The sequence below is a fragment of the Battus philenor genome, unplaced genomic scaffold (assembly GCF_028537555.1).
Source record: "Battus philenor isolate CCGP_79_NKW_IND1 unplaced genomic scaffold, ilBatPhil1.0.hap1 SCAF_6, whole genome shotgun sequence".
NCBI lineage: Eukaryota > Metazoa > Arthropoda > Insecta > Lepidoptera > Papilionidae > Battus > Battus philenor.
In genome coordinates, this window is record NW_027181726.1 from 4826070 (window position 1) to 4844182 (window position 18113).

At 31.6% G+C, this 18113-nt stretch overlaps 1 protein-coding gene across 1 annotated transcript in view; it reads left to right on the top strand.

Annotated features, from left to right (window-relative positions):
* The window catches only part of LOC137930423 (uncharacterized), a 29443-nt gene that overhangs the window by 1414 nt on the left and 9916 nt on the right, over positions 1-18113 (top strand). The window contains exons 3-4 of the mRNA XM_068773664.1: positions 58-1124; positions 10318-10497. Of these exons, the coding sequence (XP_068629765.1) occupies positions 58-1124; positions 10318-10497 (1247 nt within the window). The remainder of the gene's footprint in view (positions 1-57; positions 1125-10317; positions 10498-18113) is intronic.

Consider the following 18113-nt stretch of genomic DNA (forward strand, 5'->3'; position numbering starts at 1 on the left):
TAGCAACCTGTTTTAATCAGAATTGCTATATCTACTACATTATTTATTTGCTTATAGGTCGTGCAATAATTGTACAGGCGCGCACGGCACAGAATGTCCAGCAATGTGCATAACAGCAGACGGTCGGGAGCGCGGTGTATTAGCTGCCAACAGAGTACTACCAGCACCTTCGCTTCATGTATGCCATAATGATATTTTAGTAGTGGATGTTGTACATAGAGCTCCTGCCCACGCGCTTTCAATTCACTGGCGGGGCCAGCCACAAAAGGAAACACCTTTTATGGATGGGGCACCTATGCTGACTCAATGCCCGCAACCAGCTTATACAACCTTCCAGTATAAGTTCCGAGCATCAGCTGTTGGCACCCATATGTACCATGCACATTCCGCGGCAGATGCCGCTGATGGTCTTGCAGGTGCGTTCATAGTTCGCCAATCTTCTCGTCTTGACCCATTAAGGAAACTCTACGATATTGATGCAACAGAACATACGATCTTTGTAGCCGAATGGGGTCATTCAATGGGACCACTCGCTGGTATAACTCCTGATACATTAAACGCCGAGTCATTACTTATAAACGGAAAGGGACGTGCTTCTGAATTTTCTAATGCTCCAATATCAACTTTTATTGTTGAACATGGAAAGAAATATAGATTTAGACTTTTATATGGAGGTGGATTCAAAAGTTGTCCGGTCAAAATGTCGATTGACGAGCATGCTTTAAAAATTATTGCTTTAGATGGTTCTGGCATCAAAGCTGAGAACGTGGATGCTATAACACTATCTAGAGGAGAGAGAGTAGATTTTGTACTGGAAGCTAATAAAGCAAATGGTGTTTACAAAATTCGTGTTATAGCTGACAAAACGTGTCAGCACAATCTTGAAGGAGTAGCTGAATTGGTGTATAAATCTTCTAACGTTGAAGTTCAATCAGAAATTGATTCTAGTGTGAATCGTGAATTAACCACTGTGAACAGTGAAAGGTGCGGTAGTGACAAAGTGTTGTGTTTGCATGAAATACATTCAGCGGACGTAATCCCGTCAAGTCTAGCTGCAGCTGTCGATGAAGTCATTTATGTTCCGTTCAACTATTCAACTAGACAAATTTCAGCTAGACGAGTTGGTAAGTGGAATTGTTATTCACATTAAATACGCACAATAGGAAGTTAACTTCGTATTCTTAATTAAACATTGTTAAATGATTAATTTGCATTGACAGAATAACACATTATAAAGCCTTTGTATTATAGAATTAGTTTTAGTAATTAAGAAGAAAGAGAAAGAGAAACAATATTTTGCTTAAGCTTTAGATAATAGTACTCTTACAAGTGTTTAACGAAGTTAACATGCTTTTTTATTAAGCTATAACCTCTTTGATTTAAACGTTCTTAGATAAAAAACCAACGAGTAAAAAACGAATGTCATTGTTTTTTTTGACCGTGATTTCGAACATTTATAAAGTTCAATGTACTTGAGTTAGGTATGAAGTTTTGATAACAAAAAAGGAAATGTATGCAATATTTCGTTTCTCTCAGTTGTGCCATAAAGGCGATGAGATACTGTCTATTGGGTTCCGACTTGTGTTACAGGTATGCAGTACTTTGTTCTGTTCATTTATCTTAATTTTTCAATCCCTTAGAGACAGAAGAGCAATAACAATATTTTTTGAATGTTTATTTCAATCGGGCTTCCATTTTGTATCTTGATATTGTAACTTAAAGTTGTAGAAGCTATCGAGTTTATAAATAGAACCCATTTTATAACGTTGTAATTAACTTTATTGTTATTTTTTGGTTAAAAACTCTTTTTAGTTTAAAGTGTTCGGTAACGTGCATGCCTTATTTTTTTAAAAAAATAAATGTTTTTTTTTCAATATGAAACTATTAACAGCACAGATTTTCGCTCTCATTGTTAGAGAAGTGAGATTGAGTATATTGCTTTTCCAGTAATTTAGCACGGCGCCTTTCGAATTGAAACAGAAAACTCACGTATTAAAGCGTCAGAAATTAACGTCGTGACTTGAGACCAAAAGATCGTATCTCTTTCATACTATTAATTAATGACTTGAGACTAATATACTGTATCTCTTTCATGAGGCAACTAAAAGCAATAAGCTGCTGGCTTTAATATATATATCTATGCCTATTTTTCTCCGTTTCTATTGGTTCTGATAATAAATAATAATTGAGAAGACAGTTAAACAGTGTATTTGGGTTACAAAATACTGATTTCCATTTGTTAATATTGAAATAATTTATTGCAGCAGTTAAAGTGATTTATTGCATTTATAATTTATTTTAATGATAACAGGCCAAATACTGGCTCGATCTCTCTGTGTTGATAATAAGGCCCAGGATATTATTTTATAAATTTAAAATTACAGGATTTTTAATTCGAGTACGTCCTTTAGCGGCCATTTCGGTTATAAATCGAGTTACAACCGTCAGCGTCTTAAATAACGTAATAATTAATTATACATTTAAGTGCTACTGAATAAAAAATTAATAACTTAAACAAGACTGTCTCTAATATACGTCAATGTGTTTCGATTACATTAGCTTTGTGCTATTGCGATTAATTAGTAATGACTATATCATCATCAATTATTAAAAATACGGCCATGTTTATTAACATAAATGAAGGTTCTAATTATAAAATTTACTTATTTTATATAGGTTATAAACGTTGTTATTTTATAGAACAGAAAGTAAAGGATAAACAGTTGTTATGATTCAGTTCTATGTTTTACTAGATCTTGTGTCATTTAAACATAGGTTTAGTAAATTGCATGTTCTAATTTTAATACGCGTATACATTATCTTAGACTCTCGGAACATTATTTATTTATCATTCGTGCAAATTTTTGCATAAGCTCTTACTAAATTGCTCATAATAATTACAATAAGCAATACGTATGTACAAGTATGTACAATTTTCGATTACATAACGATTGAAGTACGTGAGGCTACAAGTAGGTTGTGATTATTTTGCAATTGCATTTTTGTGTCTTTTCACCGCTAGCCGCGTACGTCATGTTATATGATACGTAATGTTTTCACTTAATAATTCGTATGTTGAAAAATAAATTACAGCGGAGCACGTGGAGAATATATAATTGCGATAGCTTCGCTTGGTGTCTATGTTTGTATAATTTCTAGGATAAATTAAAATAATAATTTATTCGTGTCTTGTTTTGCTAGGTTTTTTGAGCAGTGTTATTTCTTCTTTTTCTGTCTTAGATCTATTAAGCGACTTTGCTTTGGTCAAGCATGAGATTACAAAATAATTATATTATATACAGTTAGTTATTAAAAACGAGATACAAAAGTATTGTGCACGTTTAATTGCGATATGTTTTTATTATCACGAATAGTGTGGTACGGCAATTTAGTGGATTGTACAAATAAAACAAAACACGAATGTCGTTTACATGTCAATTTTATTTATGAATATTTTCAATATTTTTTTACCTAGCAGTCTAATTTTTCGCTCCTTCAACCCGTCTAGCGGGTGGAACTACATAAAATAATTTTTTTGTTGACCAATATCCGGCGAAAGAAATATTGTATAAAAAATTTCAAGCCTCTAAATTTTTTTGATCTAGAGATATCGCAATTAATCAGTTGATAGGTTTAAATAGAATAACAAGAAATAATTTTTTTTCCAAGCTGAATAACGTTCAATATAAAAGCGTTATATTTATTATTCAATCAGTATTTTCATCTAAGATGATCGTGGACTGTATAAGTGAGTCTAGTCATTGACCTGCCATGTCCGTCGTTCGTAGTGGTTAATATTTGATTTCACGGGGCTCTAAGCGTGCAAGGAAAGTAAGGCAATAAGGCTAGACGATAATCACGTGCGTCGAAGCCGCAAATAACATCTCTAGATTACAGATTGTACGCGGAGTTATCTTCGTAATAATAGTTCGCGGAATCTGTCCTGTTAATTGCCTATCAATCTAATATATAAAATTCTCGTGTCACGTTGTGTCGTTCGCCCCCAATTTTATTTTTTTTATTTTTTTGACAAAATTTTTTGTTTTAATTTTTTATGATACAGCAAAAATACATAAAACTCTAAATTTTCACCCCTCTACGATCAACTCTTATTTTTTATTTTTTAATTAAAAACCTAATTTTTTTGCAAAAAAATGTTATCGGGATCAGCTAGTATTATATAGATGTAACTATATGATGTGTAAATGTAAATAGTAAAAAATTATTGTATGTGGAAAAAGCTGAGATACAATAACTTTTTTTTTTTAGAAAAGTACGCACACGAGATGCATTTTTAGTAAAATTAAGCATTATAACAATTTAACATTGTGATGCACTTAATTCTTAAGCTGTGTATAATATTCTTCATCTTTTTAGCCGATAGACTTCATTTATTTTTATTGCAATGCACTGTAAGGCATAGACTTTCCCCTAAGACCGCCAGGATGACCAGTCTTGCGCTGCTTTCAGCGACTTATCGTGATCTTAACTATGTAATCGGTCCATCTAAGGGTCCCTTCTCTTAGCCATTCAAGAACCTTTCGGTCCCGACAGCCGTCGGTTGCGCGAACGATGTGATTTTTTGTACATTCATAGTAAATTCACAAAATTTATAATGTAGCGATGTACTAAAAATGTCGATACCACACGACTGAGATCATTGCAAATTTTGGGCATTCTGATTATAGGTAAACTTAGACATGTGTTGGTGCGGTTCGGTACATACGGACGGTATATACGGTTTTGTGAATAGAATGTTTGTGTTTACTATAGACAAAATTCTTCGGAATTACTTTTATAAATTGTTTTATGACAACTGGTCTTTTGTTGTTTTTGTTATAAATATCTTGAAGAAAAAAAGATAAAATTAGACGTAAGTTTTGTATTTTAATACAATTTCGAATTCAGTACAATGAAATTTCACATGTTTGTGCTAGAAATATATTTGTTCGTCTACGTAGAGTCCGTGCGAAAAAGGCGATCAAAGCAGTAAGGGAAAGAATTTGAAGAAATACTGTGCGAAAGCAAAAGATTTTATCTCGAGATATGAAGCTAGCATCTAGAAACATGTCGCGTATTTTAAAAGAAAACTTGAACATGCAGCCTTTAAAAGACGGACTGGTTATATCTTAACTGATAATTTAAAAAAAATAGAGTGGTAAAATCAAACCTACTCAGGCTTTACTCAGCCTTTTTTAAATTGAGCAATATTTTAATTAACACGCAATCATTTTGATGATATTTATGCTAAAAGCTCTAAAGAAGCTTCGTAATTAGTCAACAGAGTACTACGTCTGCTATGAAGGAATGACTTGGACATATTTTTATGAAAAAACTATCACAACATGGGCATAAGTATATCAAGAAACCATTCTTGAAAAGGTACGTTTAAGCCCCTTGACTACACCATTATCAACAGCCCACAATGCTCCTTTCAGCAAGACCTAGCGTCGGGTCATATTGTTCGACCCACTCAATGTCGGTTGGAATGAACATTCCTGATAATTTAGAGCTGAAGACTGGTCGTTATCTAGTCCTGATCATTAAGACCAGGACTAGATAACCACTGGATTGTAATTTATGGTCAATTTCAGAGATTAAGTTTTGGTCCGAATACCATAATAACTTAGAGTTCCTCGCATAATCCACAGGATTGGCATTGAAGAATTTTCCCACAAAAAGATTGCATTCTTCTATTGATAACTAGCAACAACGTTTAAAGGTCTGTGTTGCTGCCTATGGAGACCACTTCGAATAAGCTTTATATATATTTTATGTTTTAACTAATACATTTTCATGGTAATAACTGTCACGTCCTATTAACAAAAAAGTGTTTTTTTCGGTGTAACAATACTTACGGCTAAACTAAGTAGTTATAACTACATAAATATAGCGAAAGGTATTTGAAATATATACTTTGATATTTTCTTTTCACTTTCATTTTCGTGCAGCGATAAGAATCTACTCCAAGTGGAATAATCTCTCGTCAGAAATGTTAGCACTTAATTGAAACGTGCGTTTGATTTTAATTATACTTTCAAAGCTATAACCATTCGACTAGGGTACAGTCAAACTTTTAAGCGCAAACCATAAAGTTTGATCTCTGCTTTAGCGGCTTGAAAGCAATACTTCGATGACAAGTTTTTTGTTATATTTTCATAATTTAGATTCTGTTTAGCGATTTGTAATGGACTGGATTTTCTGTCAAATAAAAAAGGGCTTAAACATTACAGTTAAACTTCACACTGTTAAAAGTTATACGGTTGTGGTATTAAAACAGAAAAAAATAAAATTAAAATTATTATTTTTTTTGCTTTAAACCTTTATACGTATAACCAATTACTCAGTATGTTTATTGAAGTAATTTAACATATTATATTAAAAAAATACAAATAAATAAAACCTTTATGATTATATTGTATGTCCATAACATCTTTTGATATATTCCGGTCCATACTGCAAATCAAGTGCCCTTTCATTACAAGAATGCGTAGGGTGTAACATATCACGCCGTCTCACCCATGCACGTGACCTTCATTTCATTATTTTTTAATCCATGGCCCTCTTTTTTATGTTATAAGTACCTTAAAAATCTAAAAGAATAAGTTTAGTAGTAATATTAAAGTAAAAGAATCGCAATAATAAGTAAGTTGTGGAATTAATCTGTATTAATTTCTCGATAGTGTTCTTAGCATATGAAAAATATATCGGATGCTCGGGAATTACGTATGGTATACTCTATCATATAATCGATGGTTCCAATAATAAACAATGTGATGAAAAAAAGCGTTTTGAAAATTCGAACAACTATATATTAAAATTAATTATTGACATATCTGTCTTTTCACAGACCATGTACTGCCATAAGTAATTGACTGTGTGTCAGTGGCATTCCACCAGAAAAAAAGTAATGTTAAAATTTTAACTGACCATTTTATAAAGGGTCACTGGAAATTGATATAAAAGCACTAAAGAAAATGTTGACAAAAATGCGATGCGTTCATACCTTAAAACCTTTTTAACCTATACATCCTATATAATGTTTTTGTAAGTCTACATTTAACTAGTTGAAGATCATAGATTTGAGGCAATGGTGACATCATTAATGTGTTACACTTATAAGTTTTGATGTTCCAAATGCAAAAAATGTTACAATAATTGATCTACAGAACAATATTTAATTGTAAATGCTAGTGATTTTGGCTACGGCTTACAAATACCATCATAAATATTATACAGATGAATTCCGTTGTGTCATTCATAGAGCTTTAACCTAGTCGACATAAAATACCAACTCAATTTAGTTCCAGAACTTTGCATTAGAAGTTTAAATTGGAAATTGCCACGGAAAATCTATTTCCCGCTGGCCCACTGTTATTGAAGTTTTTTTACGTCAAAAGTATGACGTGATGTAAATCGAAATAAGTATTTTCGCAGCTCTATTTCGAAATTTAATTTAAGCTAAACTTATTTTTGTTTATGAACTAACCAAACACACACAAACACATACACCTATACATATATATATATAACTTTTTATAAACTTACAAAAAGGCAAGTGTTTTATTTCAAAGTAAAAACGGCAATTAAGACTTCGTGTCTTGGTCGACGTTTTGTATATATATTCTTATTTGTTACACGTAACAAGTTGTTTAATTATCCAATAACAGACATACTGTTGGACCAGACGATGCAGCTATGCAGTTTATTTTATGATGGGCAGTTTATTTAAGTCGTTAACCAAAGTACGCAAGTAGCTGTTAAACCGCAAATTAGAGAAAATACACGACAGTATTATGCGTATTAAGAGGCAATGAATTTAATCAAATAAATTTATTTATAAAGAAAAAAAACCGTTAAACGCGAATTATACGATGGCGAGGAAAATGAAAGCCAGGTGTGATCAAGTGTTGCATACTTCAAGTATACGGATACTATTTACAATTTAACTTGAAACTCAATGACAGAAACTATATCACTGATAGCGCCCGAATAATAAACCAGCATTTGAATTTGAATGCGAATGCGTATGAATAAACCGAAAAGAGTCTCCTAGCCATAGTGGCCAGTAATACTCTCTTTATTTTCATGTAATCGTTACAAGTATTATATTAAACTAACTATATCCTAACTGAGAGGCAAGAGAAGAATGACAGAAGAGTCCAATTTAATTCAAACTAGAATTTGATTAAGCTCCCTTATAGTGGCATCCTTTAAAAGCTATGGTGGCTACAAATAAGCTATGATCTAAGAAAAGCCCACAGCAGTTTTAGATAGGTTTTTTTGTGATCATTTTCATAATCGTCACTACATATCAGCTAAAAACGCCAATGCAAGATACAGGTCTTCCCCAAAGATCGCCACAATTATTGGTCTTGCGCTGTCTGCGTCTTGAGACAATGTACGACTTTACAATTACACAATATATATTCTATACACTAGTAGAGCAATTGTTTTTCAAGGTTATCGCAACATTTATTTACATAATAATTAGATTTTTTACAAGTTTTTGTGAAATAAACTTCTTAAATTTATTAATTTTAGTTAAGAGACGTTACCTAGGATTTATGGTAATACCCTACACAGTTATTTACAAATTTGTAACTTATTTTATGAAGCAAGAGAAAGGAATGGAAATCTTTAAGTTCTAGTTATTTAACTACAATAAAAAGCCTATCCGTATGTACAACTTATTTTGTGCATAAGGCCGGCCTTATATACGTCGCTAGCTTTCCGCTATTTATTAATATTCTTAAGCATTATAAAATTACTTATAAAATTATCATATAGATGACCATGTACTGACTATTATAGTAATGGCTTTATACTTCGTGATGTCTTTTCCGAATGATAAATCAGTGAATTAAAAAATAAAAGTGTTTTATCCAAATCCACGTGATTTGTGTGTTGTTAAAGTATTTTCAATATAAAACTACATTTTAAAGAATTTTGTCGTCGGCACATGTATATTATACATGGCTCTTTTGTATATTCGGACGTGTAAGAAAAAAATATTCTGTTTTAATTTATTACAAGTCAGATATATTCAGGTAAACTATAATACACATCTTCAATTTTTTTATCAATTTAAATAGATGAATAATCATGTTTAAATATTTATAGATCTTCTAGTAACTATTTTACAATTTACAAAAATAAAATAAAATGAGGCTATGATATGTGTGGTGACGTTCGTACGCGTAGAAATACACGTGTATACTTTATTCATAGCGATGGATTGCAAGTCATGAATATTTATAATCTATGGTTAATGGAGACAACGGTGATGGTTTACAATAGCAATTACGTGAAGCAACGAAGCAGCAAAATAGCGAATACGCAATCTGTGTTCAGCACAGCTTTCGTTTATAATATTAATTATCTTTTAATAATAATTATTAAGAAAGATGAAACAGGGTACCCGTTTATCCACAAAATTCAAATTCAGTACTTTTTTAGAAAGAGTTAAAATGGATACATAAATCAACATTTTATTTCATTTTTTTTAACATTATAAAGAAAAAAATACAATTTTTTGATGATAGATAGTACAAGAAACTTCGGGGGTTTATATTTATGCTATCGAGTTTTACATTGAATAATAATAAAAAAAAAACAAAACTTGGAATTACAAAATTTAATATTAGGTTAAACAATGAGAATGTGTAAATAGGAAAAAACTTCTGTAAGGAGTGCCACTAGGAGTGAGGGTATATGCATTTAAATTCGTCAATAGATAGATCATTTAAGAAGTAAGATTTGAGCTTATATTGTATGTCTATATGGTTTTAGTTTTCATGTATATATACACCTCGTTAAACTAAATTAAATTTAAAGATGTGTATATGGTTTAAGCTTTAATTATTTGTACAAATCATACGCAGTCTATGTATAAAAAGATATATTTTTATAATTAAAAGAATATCAAAAATAGATCGTAAACAAACGTAATTGTAGCTCTCATCTCTGCCAAACAGATTCGGCGAGCCTAGTACAAAGATCTTCGAGTAAAATAGTTGCATTTATTAATGCAATGTTACATTTTTAATCCAAATTTTTGCACCAAGAAAGATAACAAAATTATGAAAAAGTATATATACATATTATAACTATATACTTGTTTGTACACAACTTTATTGATATAATAATATTTGGATACAAATTAATGAATTTCATATCTGTCACATTACACATTTACATTTAATTTAAGTCTTGACAATGTAATAAAATCCTTTCAGTATCATATTACTCGCCTAGCGTACTTTCTGGATTGGATGTCATGTATTGAATTGTACACTATAATGTTTCTGTACTCAGAGAGCTGGGGTCAAACCGACGGGTTCCGTTTCACCTATCCGGCGTCTCCGCTACTGACGCAGGGCGGGGACGTGGCCCCGGAAGCGATCTGCGTGAAGGGATCCAAGGACGGTGATGAATGTGTCCATGTGAAAAATATACCTCTTCATTCAACTGTAGAGCTTGTGATGTTTGATCAAGGTAAGTTGTCTTATATATTTGCATTTAAATATGAAAATTTCAAAATGTGTTGTTCGCTAAATAACTTTTTTAACATAAATACTTAAATGTACGTGATTATAATGCGGGTAATTTTTGACAGGAAAAAAATAGTTTTAAGTAAGTAAGATTTTGTATGAAAAGCTACTGCAAATAATTCTAAATATGTTCATAATTATCGTTATCCAAGACATTCCTTACTATCCTTATATTAGTTATTTCAAAACATTGACAGTTGTCGAATTTCCAATGTACATAAATATTTTATATGTCAAATGTTTGGGTCAGGAATATATTTTTAAAATAGATGTTTACTGCTTGTTCAAAAGTTATATCTTACTTTAAAAGACGAAGCAAGGAGAAGTGAAAAGTATACATAAGGTAATTGTTATACCATGTATTTTACTGTATTATGCTGTCGCAAACTTAAAGATACAAAATTTTCTTAGACAACGCTCCTACATTCTTCATAGAGGCACGCAGTGATCCAATGAGCAGTCTTATAATAATAATAAAAAAACAAATTTAGCTCTCCCAACAAACTCTTATTTTAAAACATAGCTACGAGGTTTCTTAACACATTCTGATCTGAAAAGAACTAAAGATATACTCAATAGGATTTATATATGATCACTTTCACAAATATCCTTCACTAAGTAGTTTCAATCAGTGAAAAGATTTTGAGGAAAGCTGTTCAATCTTAAGGTCGTGGAGAATAGCCATATTAGTGTGGCACTGTCGTCATGATATCCTAAAAGCTTTTCATATCTAAAAATGTACATTCATGAATAGATAAATTGACGAGTGAAAGAGTAATCATTATTTCACCAAAATGATTTGGTTTCACCAATGGATTCGTTTTCTTAAAAGAGCCTTAAGGTTCTGGAGTGGAGACCGCATACCGGCATGCACAGTGTAGGTCAACCCACAACGTGAGCCGATGAACTAATTAGGGCCGGCGGACGTTGGAAGTTTCCAACCGGTTTTCTCGAAAATCTATGGGCGTGGTCTGTAATGATGGTGATGAAAGTATATGTTTTTTTGCTAGAATTGATCAACTTTGTCATCATCATTACAGCCGATAGAAGCCCATTAAAAGGCATAAGCCTCCCAGAAAGATCGCCATGATTTCCGGTCGAGCGCTGCCAGTATTAAGCCTTTTCTTGCGATCTTAATTATGTCGTCGATCCATCTAGAAGGGCCTCGAGGACGTTTCGACCGCAAAGATCGTCGGTTAAATAACCGATGTTCTCTGGCCACAGCCACTTCAAACGAGAAATTATTTGAGCATCGATTACCCTGGTTCCTCTGCGCAGCTCCTAATTTCTGAGCGTAGCCCTCTCTGTTGTGCTCTGGGTGACCTTCTTATAAGGACCATAATAAGCGACCCGATAACATATTTAACAGTCAACAGCTCATTAGGTCATGTTACATAAATACAGAATGACATTTCAAGTGGCAGTCTAGTTCTATATGTTTTCCGGAACTATAATATCACCTCTATACATCTTGCTAATGTCTCGGAAATTACGCTTAGACAAATAGATGCCACAGTTGTGTATAACGTGGGACACTAATAAATATTAATTATGTTTGTAGTGTTTTATGAGATTTATTTTCGTATTAACATTTTATCATCGCTTCATTGCTTTGCTGTAACTATTTGCGTAAGATGCTAGTTATATAATTAAAAGTATAATTTAAAATGATTCTTCACCTTGATTAAATATTCATTAATTAATACTTTTTTATGCAATCTATTTGAGATTTATTAAATGTTATAACAACATGATTTTTTTAATGTTAAAACTACATGTTGAATAAAATTTGTGGTTGACATCGAAAGCATTTAGAATATCAAAAATTAAACAGAGTATAAGCATGTAAATGACTTATTGTGTTCTGTAAAACCGTTGAACCATATTCCAAGAATTTTGGTTTCATTTTTCGGAATAAATAAAAGTAGAATGCTATAAGTAGGATAACCTAACAATTCCGCACCTTCAACAGTTTCAACTTCGTATTTATTCTTTGAGATATCCAAATATGTTTACATAAACTAAGCTTATTATGTTTTTGAACAATTTTTACTTAGTCGGTATAGATAATCTTTTACAGTGGAAGGTGAATTTATTTCGGATGTTTAGGTTACAAATTCTATTTTTTTTAATTAACTGTTTATTAGTTTTTTTTGATAAACTTTAAACATTTAAGCCTTATATTGATATGCAAATCAAGGTTAAGTCTTCTGGGGCCGATATAATTTAGCACGGGAAGAATTTAACTGTAGACATATCTCACGGCTGAAACGATACACACGAAATTTTCCTAATAAACATATAAGTCTAGGTTGATTCTAATTGGATAATTATTTGCGACACAACCAAGTGTTACATGGCCGTTATATGTCACTTCCTGACGTCTAACGATAGTAATAGATTACTAGCGCCATCTACTAGCGGCGTCCGAAGCCACGGCGTTCTAACATATATAAAATTAATATTCGTCAATTATTAATGAATCTTAATTGGAATTCCGACACAGATGCCGAATAATACTGTTTCAAAGTATTAAATGGATTTTATGTTTAATCATTAGTGTAAATAGATTTAATTAGATATATATGCACTTTCTTGAGGCCACTTTGTACAGTTTGTCCTCTCAGTCGAGTGTTGCACTCACGAGTGGCTCTTGTTTGAAAGCCCGTCAAGGTGTTTATGCATGCAAAATATGCTTTAAACTCCGCTTAAGGTGTCTATGCAAACTCTGGGTCGTTGTTGTTATGTTTACCAAAGATATTTCTTTGAAATAATGTTATAAGAAAATGTATTTTGCGGAAGAGGTATTGGAGGAGTATTGAATATCCTGCGTGTTTAGATTATTCAACAAAATATGTATGTACCGAAAAAAGTTCAAGCTCTTTCTCAAATACTTTTGAATAGATTTTTTTCGGATTCGGGTAACAACTTATTAAAATTTATTATTTTAACTTTCTTTGCCCGTAGACTGTACTGTCGGAAGTTTTTGACTTCTGGTATTTCCACAGGAAAAATAAATTAATGTAGTGTATTTCACAGTGATCACTTACACATTGAAAGATGGTCAATAACAAATTGTAAAAGCTTTTTAGCTTTTTTCTGACAAATGAGTTATACATTCATCACTTTAAAACTTTTAATCTATAAACAATCGCCATGTACACACATACAAGTCTCGGGTTTAAGAAAAAAAAATTCTTATGAACATCTATGTAGTTCAAGAATTATTCAAACCCTGTTCTGTCTTTTCTCAAAACAGTTATCAATTAATTTGAGCTAAATTTCTTTATCTGGTGCGTCTTATTAATGTCTGCAAGATACCAGTAGTCGCCGGAGGACAAATACGGAAAGTATTTGTGGGAAAGCAATTCAAAACTCAATTTAACCTATGTTTTCATCGCAGAACATTACATCGGCATGACACTTTTAATTTTTGCCTTTGTCGTTTTTCTTGATGATTATAATTTATTTTTTAATATAGATTAACGCTTGAATATAACGCTTGTGATTTAGTCTTCACCCCAAAATTTATTGATAAGTTTCAAGTCATACTTCAATAGAAGCATGCCGGAAGAGGCCCAAAAAAAAAGAGAGAAAGTCACTTTGTACTATAATAACAATAATCCGTATTATAAATAAACAGTATAGAGAAGAAGAAAAAAAAGTACATGGGAAGAATTATCAGGTCCAAACCAGAACAATATTGATAAACCGAGGTTTTGTTATGTGTAATAAAATAGTCCATTAATTTTAACAAAAGTGGTGACATATCATTCTCGCACGATTTAATCAAATAAGAACACACCAAACAGATGAATTCCCCACACATTTAATAATCGTTATTAATGTGGTTAAAAAAATCGTTTCGGATTATTTTGGATTACTTTCTCAAACAATAGTAATAGAGCGATCTATCAACTAGGGCATACAAACTATTTCGATAAATTTCTATTCATGTTAAAAACAACAAAGTTAAAGTTTTGTGGTTGCGAAAAATGTCCACAATGTTTACATTCATCAATAAAAATCGTACGATTGAATTAGTTCGTACCATTCATGTGTAGAAACTTTTATAACTATACGTTCGCATACAAGAATATCCAGAGAGGTTTGATAAAGATATAATCTTACTACAACTTTAAAGTTGCTTGTTTAGATGCACCCGCTTGTGTTTTACTTCTGTCCTTCACATAAGATTAAATCTGTGTTTTGTATAAAGCCAGTAGCTGCTTCGTGAGTTACTATCGCAGTTTTGCAAATGTTTTTTATGGTACGTGAGACCAGCCTTTGTCTTTAATTAGATGAATTAGGTTAAGTTGATATTTTATTATCATCATCTATCCAACTGAAAGTGGTTATTTTTTTCTTTATAATAATAGAAATACAAGGTTATTTATTCACGACACGGATGCTTTCAACCGGTATTATTGGTATTGATAGGAGAGGCCTATATCTAGATATACTGTTTATGACTACGACTTAAGTAATGACGATGATAAAGGTGAAATCTAATAGTGTTACTAAAATATAAATTCTCACAAAGCATATGAGATCATTAATACACTTGCTACTACAATTAATTTTAATATTTAAACTATGAATATGACGCCTGATTCCAATAAATATGAATATTTCCTTTTAACATTTTAAAGATTTAAACAAATAAAAGGTATTTGTCTAAGAGATAATAAATAGTATCGACTAGTTTCCTTTGAAAGTTGTAAGCGACTTGTTTTCCTAACACTTTACCTGACGGAAGATGTTTTGCAGTGTCAACATTCACGGCGTAGGAACTTGTGTAACCAAGTCTATTGACAAATATAGGCGTCCGGTTCGTAAGTAGGTTTATATACCTGGAGGTATACCTGGGCAGGTATATCTGAAGTACAGTAAATTACCTTTGTGCGACGTTCATATTTTACTTTACATTAAAAATGTTTCTCAAAAGCCATTTATAAGTCCACATGTATTTTTAAGACTCGTCTTTACAGATTAATTTATTCTCATCTTTATGTTACAACTGAATATGTTCACGTTAAAAATATATGCAAGGTATGTGATTTAAATAAAATACTTAATTCTTAGTTTAACTCTCATATCTTCGCTGTCTCCAATTTTCGTACAGCAATATTTAATTTTTAGTGTCATAAGAAAATATATCAATTATTTGTTAGTAAGCTCTCAAAAGCTATCTATTTATTTTTTGTCTGCTTGCAAATGATGATATTATTGTTTTTGCAGTAAGTAAAAGACTAATGTCATTGCTTTTCATTTGAGTTCAGATTATGTGTTTCTATATATATATATATATATATATATATATATATATATATTATATTATTCCTTACAGGGATGACGTGTAAGTTACACGTGAAACTTTGCCTGTAAAAAGTAATACAATTTCATACACAGATACAAATTCAGAAGCTGTATTGATTACTTTTTAATCTATTTTGTAAGGTTAAAAGTATACCCTCATTATGTTTTTATTAATAAGTATTGCGTTTCGTAATTAAAATAAAATAATACTTGAAACAAGGATATTTTATAGTTCTATTTTCGTACCGTTAATTTAACTTTTATGCAATTTAGCTAGCAACGCTTGTGACCTAGTTGTAGCTTCAACTTCCAGGGGAGTGATGCAAATAACTTTCGTTTTTATAGCATAGGTTTTTGTTATGGATATCAATATTCGTTTGATAAATTGATATCTTTAAAAGCGGTTAGATTTAAATTGAATGGAAATTGTAAAACTAACCAACCTAACCAATTTTAGTCAGTTAAAGGGAATCGAATGTACTACATAGTAACAATTTTGGGTGTGATGTGTTTACCCGTGGTTACTTTTTGAAAGATGTGTAAACAATTGAAGTATTTTTTATAATTCATTTTGTTGGCCATAATTTTTCACAATTGAAGAAAAACGCAACATACTTAGTCACAGATTAAACAGAAATCGATATAAGATATGGCCAGGACAAATAGAAATTGATTAGAGCCAATTCCTATTTACCCTGACCGATTTGTTATGTTTTAGGAAACATACCAAGTCGGTTCAACCGGAATCATTAATATAACATAAGAGCAAGAGAACGTGTCCGTATCGCGCAAATAGATGCATGTAAATGCATCCATAACAAGTTTTCATTAACCAATGAGACAACTTGAGTAACTTCTGGTATGAACTCTGTTGAATACAATAGTTTTTTTTTAAAGATGCCTCGTACCCCAGTACTAAAGTACGAAAGTGACTATTTAGCGACTTATGTTCATTCTCAGTTTAACCATCATTCATGTTATTAAAAACGTATTTGCTACAATGGATTTATATATACATATATATTTATATATTATATATTTGTATATTACATATACATATATATTTTATATGTACATATATATTTATATAATTATAGTATGCACGTTCATACACACTCTTCGTATCCAGTGTTGAAGCCTTTATTATGTTTCTGGGTAGCATTTTGACTAAATTTTTACGGCAAGTATTTTGAGGAAGAGGAACCAATTTGGGGAGAGGAAAAATTTTTTATGGGTGTGGTTAGTCAATAAAATTTACTCTGCGAGGACGAATGAAAGACTATAAGAAGAGAAAGAAGTGACTGGATGCATTGTATTATAAACCATAACATATCTTTTTACAATAAACTTAAAAATTATGTTTTACACAAATGGAACGGAATAATGTAAGACGAAGTTTAGATGAATTCGCGGCCGGATTGGTAAATAAAAGTTTAAAAGTCCACTCACGAAACTGCAATCAAAACTTTGTGGGGAAGGAACGTGACTGAGAAATAACCACCCAGAACAGATGTTGCTATGGTGTACATACATACATAATGTAGGTTGTTCGTAATATCATACTCATTATTGGTGTTTCGCGGTGCCCTGGGCGCTTTAAGTACATGAATCATAGCTTTCACAAGATGCATTCTACACGCTTACGAAAGAAGTATTTACATGTTAAAGTAATATTTCATTCCATTTAAATAAAAGGTCAACTATTACATATTAATTATGGTTTACATGTACCTAAAATAAGCACACGTGTGATTATAGTTATTTTGTTATTATAGAAGTAATTTTAAATACAGTCGAATAACTTATTTAATATTAAATTGCAAGCTTGATGTTCACATACATTTGTAGCAAAACTACGAATATTAATTTCCCTAAGTCATAGGTTCTCAACCTTTTATGGACTTTCGTTCCCTTTCAAAATGTTCCGACAACTACTTTTACAAAATAGTTAGTTAAGTTAGTTACCCAATTTCACATGTCACTTACTAATCAGTAATCAAAATTAATACCCTCTCTCTCTATATCTCTATTCGCGGATGTTTACTTACGCCGCATTGGGAATTTACTATATAATCAAAAACATATTTATAATTTTTTCTAATGGATGCAACTAGCCAATAAGATTGTTGAGGCAACCAGATTATTATAATATGTAAATTACCACCGAAAGAGGCGCCGCAGAATTCTATTAAGAAACTCAAGTAGGGCAACTTCTGCACTGTATACCAAACAGAGCTGGTT